This window comes from Cervus canadensis, chromosome 10 (genome assembly GCF_019320065.1).
Source record: "Cervus canadensis isolate Bull #8, Minnesota chromosome 10, ASM1932006v1, whole genome shotgun sequence".
Lineage (NCBI taxonomy): Eukaryota > Metazoa > Chordata > Mammalia > Artiodactyla > Cervidae > Cervus > Cervus canadensis.
This window is the reverse complement of record NC_057395.1, coordinates 53,713,661-53,723,179: the sequence shown is the minus strand read 5'-3', so window position 1 is coordinate 53,723,179 and position 9,519 is coordinate 53,713,661. Positions and strand designations below refer to the sequence as shown.

Sequence of the window (9,519 nt, the reverse complement as noted above, 5' to 3'; positions counted from 1 at the left end):
AGGGACAGTGGGGAGGGAGTGTCCAGGCACCTAACACGTATTGGAGCCTGTGCATCACCCACCTGATGGACATTCTGTCCCACTGTCCAACATTATCAAGGGGAAATGATTTGGGGGCTAAAAGGGTTTGCAAGTCAGTGGTCTAAATGCCTGTTTCTATCAATTCCCACACTTGGTAGGTCTGAAGCCGGCTCCTCTGTCATGTGAAGGACGGGAAACTCTGCTTGGCTGAGAAACAGGAGGGAGGTGTCAACTGCAGTGAGAAGGGCTTCCTCAGCAGAGAGCTGGACCAGAGCATTCCTGCCCGACCCACACTATGTGCCCACAGCAACTCAGGCCCCTCAGAGGGGAGTGGCTGTGGTGGGGGGCAGGGGTTGGAAACTGAGTTGGCTCTGCTTGCAAGCACAGGATAGATGATGGGCGTGCTCATCTGGGACCCTTCCCCTTCTCCCCAGAGCCTGCCTGTGCACAGCCCACCCCCAATTTCCTGGGTTCCTTGGCCACCAAGTCCATGTCATTCTGGAACATTCTGAGCCCTCCTGCCTGGCCTCCCACAGCCCTCAGCAGGGGCTGAAGTGACTGGGACAACTGTGAGATGACCATGACGAGGTAGGAGCCCCAAGAAAGGGCAGGTGGCCCGTGGAAGGAAGGCGGCCAGCTGCCGGTTCCTCTGTGGGGTGCCGGGACCCACCTGCAGAGCCGTGATCCCCTTGTTTCACAGCTTGTTCTGATGGCTGCATCTGCGCAAGAGCCAGGAAAGCTTTCTGCTGTGATGAGCGTCCACGTTTAAGGCCGGACTTCAAATGCAACCAGAAATGGCTCCTGGACCTCCCCACCCTGCCCCATCTTTATGATCAGGGGCTTCTTTCTCCCTGGAAATAGGAGTCTGTTCCTTGACCCAGAAAAACACCTTCCCAAGGGCCAATGGATGCAGTGTGTGAAGGGACCCAACAGCCCCCTTCCACGGCTTCCTGCCCCCCATTCCCTGCAGGACTAGCTAGGGATGGAAGCAGGAGGTCAGCTCTGCCCTCAGGGGCGATGCTGAGGGCAACCAGGTGGTGGGGACCCCTCTGTGGGTGCATCTGGGAAGAAGGAGTGGGGCACAGGGTCAGGACTCGGGGGTGGGACCCAGAGCCACCCAGCCTGGCCCATCTTCCGTGGTGTCTACTTACTGAGAGCCCATTTTCTTCTAGGACAGGTCTGTGTGAGTCCTCCCCAGGGGGAGGCTTCTGAGGGTGGAGAAGCCCTTGTCACCTCTGGAACACACACTGAGATGGGGGGACAGAGAGGAGAGGGAGGTGGAGTAAGAAGCCAGTCTCTGTCCTCAGAACTGGGGGTGACCCCTGAGGGCTCGGAGCTCAGCCTGGACCCCCAACACCCCTCCCCTCCAATGCCACTTGCCCTTAGGGCCCTCCTTTACCCCTCCCTGGAGCTCTGATCTAGTGGGAGCTCAAGGTGGGGCAGGCCCTGCTGACCCAAAGCTGCACTAACCCTTGGGGACCTGCAGCGGCGCCGTGGTCAGGTCCCTGAAGCACCCTGCGTCTCCATGACGGTGAGGCTGTCACCATTCTTGGGGGGAGGATGTCTCTGGAAACAAACTGCTCTCTGCTGACATCACGGCAGTGAAATATCACTTTCTTTACGAGCTGTCAGGGTGGTTTTCCCACTGCCATTATGGTAATGTATGCACATTTGTTTTGCTGTGTGCGTGTGCTCACGTGCATGCATGTGTGTGTGGACGCACTGGCCTGTGCATTGGCCTGTGCACATGTGAACATTTGAGGGTCTGGGCACTGAGGTCTGGCACCAGGACCTCATGGTCCTCCCCCCCACCATGGACATTCCACACCAGGTTCTGCGTCATGGTCTTCCCTTCCATTCACCACCTCCTCCAAGCCCCTCCAGATGCTGTGTGCCTATGTGTGCCAGGGTGGTGAGGTGTGGGTGAGCAGAGGCTGGGCTCTGGGACTCACAGCACACGCTGGCCCTGGTCTCATAAAGGCTCTGAGAAGTCCTGCAGGCAGACATGCATGGAGCGCAGACACCCTAGTTGCTTTAGGAGCCGCTCTGTGCCTCCCAGTCTGTGGTCCTGCCACCGAGGCAGGGGGACAGCTGTGTCCACAGGTTCTGGGGACGGGATGTGGGCCTCTTTGGGGAGTGGCTTTATCCTGTCCACCCCACAGGGACTATTCCAGTGGCAGACGGGACTGGGCAACATGACATCCCTCCGAAGTCTGCTACTGCGGCCGTCCTTAGCCCGAAGGGCAGCAGCTGTGCCCCTCCCATCCCCACTCCTGACCCTTCTGTCCCTCCCCCTCCTCCCCTCCCTGCTCCCCCTTCTCCCCTCCCCCTTCCCTCCTCCCCTCCCCATTCCTGTCCCCTGCCCAACTGGAGGCAGGTGCCGGGGTGTTGAGAGAGGTGAAGCTGGGGATACCCTCTCCATCATTCAGGTCCCCAGGAGAGCAGAAACGTGGTCTTCACAGCCTGGGGGTTTGCCCGTGTCCAGGTGGTGGGGTCAGTGGGGAGAGGAGGTGGGGTGAACCCTGAGTGCCACTTATCTTTTTGTTGTTTTTTAATTGGGGTGAACTCCACATAACATCAAATGAGCTATTTTATAGTGAACAGTTTCCTGGCATTTGGCACCATCACTGCTACCTCTCTCTGGTTCCAGAATGTTCCCCTCCCTGGGAAGAGGGCCGGGTTCCCATCAGGTGGTTGCTCTCCTGTCCCCTGGCCCCGGCATCCTCTGTCTGCTCCACCTCTGTGGCTCCTCCTGCTGAGGTGGCCCGTGTGGTTCAGTCAGTACCGCGTCTCCCAGGTGTGTGCGTGGTGTGACCCGTGTGGGTTTGTCCATCCATGGGCAGCCAGCTCTGGGCCCCCTTCAGCTGCTGTGTGTGCTCCAGTGCGAGGGTCTGCTTAGGTCCCCGTCATCGGGGTGGGGGCATGCTCCGAGGAGCGGGGTTGCTGGCATGATGGTTTGATTTTTGAGGCACTCCCTGACCATTCTCCAAGGCAGCCACACCGTGTTACCGTCTCATCAGCAACACTGGAGGTTCAAATTTCGCCATATCCTCACTGACAACAGCAACACTAATTATTTTCCGGTTTGGGGCTCCTGTTGTTTCCAGCCGTCCCGGCGGTGTGAGGCGGTGTCCCGCTGCGGTCATTGTTCTGGTGACCGGTGATGCTGAGGTCACCTCCGCAGGACGACGTCGACGGCTCAGGGGCTCTGATGGGTAAAACTGGGCTCATCTTAGCGGAGAAGCCATCGCAGAGAATGTGTTTGCTGTTGTCTGAAAGTACAGTGAAATTTTAAGATAAAATCTAGGTTTTATTTTGTTCTGTTTAAAGATTTGGGGAAGAATGAGTGAGCAGGAGCAAGGTCTTGTCAGAGGGAACACAGTTGACTGAGGACTGATGCTCGGAATGGCTCTGGATGCCTCCTGGGGAGGTGGGTTCCCAGACATGAGTGAGGGTCTTCCCCCCTCTGACTGTGGCTTCAAGGGCACTGGCTTGGCCTTGTCTCCCGCCACTCCAAATAACACCTCAGCCTCACCTCCACCCCAAAGCTGAATGCACACTGACCTGTGTCCAGCCGTCTGCCCCACTCCCCACACATGCTGCCTAGTGGTGGAGGTGTCAGTTGATCCCTGAATGCGTCATTCATTCATCCATCCCTCAGCTCCGCTGGTGAGGGAGACCATGATGCTGTCTGGTGGGGGGGGGGTCTTCTTGACTGGGCCTCGGCCAGGGGCTCTGTCCATACCAGCCTCATCACCGCCCAGGAGCGGCCATGGCCCCACTTCACAGACCAGGAAGCTGAGACTCGGAGGTCAGAGTGGTCTCTTCCTGTCTCATCCTGCCCAGGTACCCGAGGGTCTCTCAGTGAGCCTGGAATCAGGCTCCGGCAGCTCTGCTGGGGTCTCCCAGCTTCAGCAGCTCCTCTCTTTCCAGGCTGGCAGATGGAGGGATGCAAACAAGGGCTGCCTGCCCAGCCCCCCTCCCTGAGGCCCCTCACCCCACACCCCTAGCCCCAGCTCCGCCCCACGCCCCCAGGGACAGAGCTTCAGGAAACACTTTCAGCCAGCAGCCACTGCTCCCGGGGGCCGCCCAGGCTCCATTACTGTCCTCGTGCTTCCAGGAAATCACTGCTCTCCAGCAGCCACTACCCACCACTCCCCTCCTTGCCCAGCTCCAGGGGTGAGGGGCGAAGGACCCAGAAACTGCCCCTGCCTCCAGTTACCCAGATTACAGGAGCTCCTTACCAGGAGATGCTCCCCCAGACCAATCCCAGGGACCCCTCTGAGATGTACAACAGGCTCTGAGGAGGGAGCCCCCCCACCCCTCACGGCCACTCAGGTGCCTCCTGCATCACCAGGGGTGGGAGGAGACAGTGGGAGGTGGGGGAGGAAGGGGGGTGGGGGAGGGGAGGGAGTGGGATTCCAAGCTGCTGGGGTAGAGGCCCCTCCCACCAGGCAGAGGCCCCACCCACCCTTTCCTCTCCTCCCACCTTCCTGGGAGAAGCACCCTATGCCCCAGGGACTGCTCACCTCCCCTCGGTCAGCAGGTCTTGTGGACAAACTCAAGGTCTGGCCACAACCTGAGCGCCTCTCCCTGCTGGACCTCAGCCTCGCTGGGGAGCATCTGTCCTGGTGGCCTGGGTCTCATGGCAGCTCAACCCTGACCCCTGCAGCACTACTCCCACATGAGCACCAGCCTTTGCCCAGCCCGGCCATGGGTCCCTTCACCCTTCACCCACTACTGTCCTCTGCCCTCCTAATGCCCTCTGTGTGGGTGTTCCCACCTAGACACTTCTCACATCCACGGGCTCCTGTCCATCACCCACAGAGGCCTCCCCTGACCTCTGATCTACAAGCCCATCCATTCCCCGAACTGCTTCCTCTGTGCATCCTAGAACTCCCGCTTCCTTCTCCATCTTCTCTCCTACCTGCCGCTCAACACAGCAGATGCTGCTCACAGGCGGCTACTGAAACTAAAGTTAATTAAATGACATCAAATCTAAGACTCAGGTCTGCAGCTACACCAGCCCCACTACAAGATCTCAGCAGCCACATGTGGCCCCGTGGGTGAGCACAGCACATCCGGCCTCGGCAGAATTTCCACTGGACATGCATGGCCAGCCCACTTGGCCACGGTGGGTGAGCCACACATCCTTATTGGGGAATGAACGAGGGTGGGAGGTGGGCCTCCGGACTCTCTGGCCACTGTTTATCCATCCTCACATGGAAAATGCCATCGTGTCATCTGCGGCCTTCCTGAGAACCACTAGGAGGAAGGCCTTCCGTGTGTCTCCCATGCTTGGCATCCGAGGCAGGCTGGGTCTGTCTTTACTGCCCCACTGAGGGGCTCTGGAAGGTGCAGGACTGGAGAGCAACCAGCCTGCAGGACGCTGCCCGGCTCTGCCCCCTGCTGTGTGTCCTCGGGCAAGTCAGCTCCCCCTCTGAGCCCTGTCCCTGCCCAGCAAAGTGGGGACAACAGGATGCCTGCCTCTTAGGGGTGCTTTGAAGATTAGGAGATAATCCCCAGAGAAGCTTCTGGAATAGCCGTGGATGCTGGTGATATGGTTAAGTGAACAGAGTGCTCTATCGTCTGTGGGCCCCTGGGACCGACCACCCACACTTAGCCCTTCTCCTGGGAGGAGAGCCCTTGCTCTGTCCCGGTAGGGCCAGCTGCCACGAGGAGGTGATTAGGGGTGGTTAGGTGATTAGCAGCGCCAGCCCCACACCCTCCCGCCCTTACTGCTTGAAGCATCACTCACAGGGTCGCCTTGGGGATAGGCCTGCCTCACCCCCAATCAGACGCAGTCAGGAGTCCCTGGCTGCCTGATGCTCCTGCTCAACCTCTGTGATCCCCCCCCACCCCAACCCTGCCACCCCTGCTCAGAGCTAACAGAGGGCCCTTGGCTGGGCACTTCCTGGGAGTGTGGTCCCCCTGCCCCACCCCTGCTACTTCCTAGCCCTGCTCTTGCTACATGTCCCTCTGCGGCACTGCTGGGGTATGCAGCCACGCCTTCCCTGCCCGGGACATTCCATGAGAGACAGGCTGGATCCCCAGGTGATCCACAGAGAACATCCTCACCACAACCTGGGCCCAAGACTGGACCCTGCACTCCGAGTCCTGGCCTGGGGTGTCGTGGGGGATGGGCACAGGGGAGCCCACTCTGAGGGGCACAGACACCCCCACATCCCTGGCTGGGCCAGGCCTGCAAGGTTCAGGGGACATGGCTTTCTGCGGGCAGGGTCCTCCTGCGCCCCATGCCCTGGTCAGGACTCTGGGGACAGTGATGCTGACTGCCCCTCCCCCTCCCGTGTGAATCCTGCACCTGACCTTTGGGGAAGTGGGTCCACCCTGTTAATGCCGTCTGCTCTCCTGGTCCTGGGGGACCCCAGGATGAGAGGAGACCTGCCCGGCCCACACATGGCAGGGGATCTTTGCATCCGGCCCTGAGAGGATGGTGCCTGCAGGCTGTGCCCGGCACACAGCCAGCTCACTGTGCCCAGGGTGGGGGTGCCCACATGTCACGGTGTGTGGACGGATCTGGGGTGCCCTGCTCACATGCACCCTTGGCTGCAGCCTGGGATGCAGTGTGGAAGCACATCTCCTGCTCGCTGTCCAAGGTGACCTGTCGTCTCATGGGGTTGGCCTAGGAGCCTCTGGAAACCCGGCAGCTCCCTTATCACCTGATGTGGGCCCCAACTCTGGGCAACAGGGCCAAGTGGAGGGGGCACAGGTGGGCACAGCCCCCCGGGGCCCAGGATGGGAGGAGGTGGCAGGCCTGCTGCCTGCCTGTGCCCTGGGGCCGCTGGGGTCTCCCCAGGGCACCCCTTGGGGCGGGCTGTGTGGTTGCCCGCTGCCGCCAGTCGCCTCTGCACTGGGCTGGGCTAAAAATAGCAGGGGGGATGGCAGGGCAGGGACCTCCAGTGGGAGGCCCATGGGGAGGGGCCGGTAGGGGCGGCGGCCGGCCGGCAGCCTGGGCCCCGGGACCGGCAGTCAATGGCGCTGGCGCTCCCACCCTGTTCCCGGTGGCCGGCCAGCCGCGGCCCAGCTGACAGGCTATTTTTTCCCCTGCTTGACTAAATATGGTCAGAGAGCACAGCCCGAGGGGCCACTTGGCCGGGGCGCGTGTTTGGGATGCTTGGCTGGGTATATAAGGACTGCAAAGGTGAGGCCGGCTCCTGATCCGAGGGGGGGGCCCACGCCCGCTCTGGCCCCTCGGGTCAGCCCTCCCCTCCCCTCCCCTCCCCCTGGCTGTGTGGGTCTCGCGTGCGGCCGGCTTTGCCTGCGTGAGCCTGCACACCCGCCAGACCGTCCCCTTTTGTTCACCTGACCTCTACCTTGCGCTGACCCCGGCCGGGGTGCGGAAGCGTCCTGCAGACACAGCCCAGGCAGGGAGGCTCAAGGTGTGCGGGCTGAGAGGTCGCTCCCTAACTCCGCAGAGCCTGCCACCCTGCGCCTCCCTTCTCTCTCCCTCTCTCTCTCTCAAGATCTCCCTCCCTGCTAAGTCTTCGCTGCTGCAGGAGGGCTGGGGGAAGGGCAAGGGTGCGGAGAAGGGGTGCCTGGTGTCTTCTTTCTCTCCGCTCCCCCCACCCCCGCCCCCCAAGTGCGGACGAGTCGGGAGCCGGGCCTCCCCCACCCCTGCGCTCGCGATTGGCTCGGGGAGAAGGATGGGCTGCCGCGGCTGCAGCACCATCTCTCTGGGAGCCGCACGGGGCGCACCGTACCGGGAGCCGCGACCCTGCGCCCACGGCCGCCGTCGCCAGCCCGGCCGGAGGGGCTCCGCGGTGAGTCCCACTCAGCCCGCCCGGCCCCCCGCAAACTTGCCGGCGGCCGTGGTAGGGGTGTGCCCGCGGCGAGGGGGAAGCCATGGTGCCGGCGCCGCGTGGCTCCAGCTGGGGGTGCTTCGGAGTTTTCTCTTGGCTCGTGGCATCGTCCGCATTTGGAAAACTGCAGAGCCAGCAGACAGCAGGGCCGGGAGGGCGCGTCCAACCGCGATGCGAGAACTTTGACATGCGGGCGTTTTGCAAGGAAGCGGTGCCTGCAGTCACTGCCGGGGTGCACGAGGGTCGAGGTGCTGCGGTGGGGGCCGCGGGGTCTGAGGGGAAGGCGTGACTGACCTGCAACAAAGCGTGGCTCGGGTGGGGATGTGGCGAAACTTCCCTCGGAACTTGCGGCTGTGGAGATGCTGGGGGCAGGGGTCCCGGAGCCGGGCCTGTGGTGAGGCTGCCCCAGGAGGGGACTCTGGACTTTGGCGGCTCTCATAGCCAGGGTCAGGGTAGGGAGGGTCCCTGTGCTGGGCGTGTACAGCAGGGGCACACGTGGGTGGAGACGGGGCTGGAAGGGAGCAGCCGGTGGTCTCTGCCAGAGAGAGCGACCTCCACCTGGCTGGGGGCTGGGAGCATTCACAGCTGAAGGGCTGGACTTGGCACAGGGCCGGGCCAGCACACTGCCCTCCGTGGTCCCCTTGGAGGTGGTCCTTTTCTGTTGAGACAGGAAACTTCTTGAAAAGTGGCTGTGGTTCATTTTTGAATGGATAGAAACTCACCAGGGCTCTGGCTGGACCTCGGGTGACTCTCCTGCTCCTTGAGGCCCCCAGCTTTCCCCTGACCTCCAGACACCATCCATATGAACGCCTGGGAATGGGGGTCGGAGGGGCGATCCTAGACCTGAGCCTTGGCCACACCTCCCAGTCTCTGAGGCCTCATTTGTCAGAGGGTAGCCTGGAAACTTGGACTTCAGACACCAGGTATCATTCGAGCTTCTCTCAAGGGCGCCCTCCACCCCCGGGGGGCTTGAGGAGAAGTGGGGGCTGGAGCAACGGTCTTAGTTGTCCTTTTCTATCCTTGGTTCCCTGAGGATGACAAATGGCAAGAGCGCACAGAAGTGGGACATTGTTCCTCTGTGTCTTTCTGCCGGGTAGCGCTCTGCTTTTAGTGGGGTGCCCCTTGGAGCCCTGATCACACCCCCACCCCCATGAACTCCAGCTCTGCTGTGCCCAGAGTGGCTGCCAAGCTCAGGGACTTGAGAAATCGCTCAGATTCTTCTGCCCGATGCAGGCTCTGCAGACACGGCCCTGCCCCGGGTGGCAGCAATGCTGGAACCCTCTCTGCACCCATCCACATGGTGATGGCCAGGCTGCCCCATGGGGAAGGGCGGGCAGGGTAACCCTGGACCTTGTCTTGCTAATGAAAGGAGAATTACAAGTCCACTCAGGTCCAGGGCCTTGTCCTCAGGCAGGGATCAGTTCCTAGCCACACAGGACCTGGGCCAATGGACAGACTCTGTGTATCTGCACCTGGTCTGTCTCCCCACCCCAAAGGAGTGTCGAGCAGTCAGTGACACCCTCCTTCCAAGTTCTACTTTTTACCCATGGCCTTACCTGGCCACAGCGGGGCCCTGTCTCCTGCTGCTCCTCTGTCCTCCCAATGCCGGCTTGGGCTGGGGTGGCTCCCCTTCCTGCATGGGGACTGGCCCCAAGGTCCCATTACCCTGCTTCAGACC

At 61.6% G+C, this 9,519-nt stretch overlaps 1 protein-coding gene across 2 annotated transcripts; it reads right to left on the bottom strand.

The window, feature by feature from the left end:
• Positions 1 to 2,559: 2,559 nt before the first annotated feature.
• On the bottom strand, positions 2,560 to 8,695 carry LOC122448296. 2 transcript variants are annotated; one of them, XM_043479520.1, is made up of 3 exons: positions 8,564 to 8,695; positions 7,743 to 8,135; positions 2,560 to 3,293 (listed from the first exon to the last, which is right to left on the bottom strand). In XM_043479520.1, exons 1-3 carry the CDS (start codon positions 8,637 to 8,639, stop codon positions 3,091 to 3,093), a joined length of 672 nt encoding a protein of 223 aa, XP_043335455.1. In that variant the 5' UTR covers positions 8,640 to 8,695; the 3' UTR covers positions 2,560 to 3,090. The 2 variants fall into 2 exon arrangements, 1 of the variants encoding a protein (XP_043335455.1); XR_006271558.1 differs by lacking the exons at positions 7,743 to 8,135; positions 8,564 to 8,695 and adding an exon at positions 7,356 to 7,544.
• Positions 8,696 to 9,519: the final 824 nt, after the last annotated feature.

What these genes read in the sequence shown, in the direction of transcription:
- LOC122448296 (XM_043479520.1), bottom strand. Translation starts at nt 8,639, where the DNA reads ATGGTGTCTGGAGGTCAGGGGAAAGCTGGGGGCCTCAAGGAGCAGGAG. An exon ending in GAGGTCCAGCCAGAGCCCTG is followed by an intron (nt 8,136 to 8,563) that starts GTGAGTTTCTAT and finishes GCTTTGTTGCAG; the next exon opens with GTCAGTCACGCCTTCCCCTC. An exon ending in GCGCAGGGTCGCGGCTCCCG is followed by an intron (nt 3,294 to 7,742) that starts GTACGGTGCGCC and finishes CTGTACTTTCAG; the next exon opens with ACAACAGCAAACACATTCTC.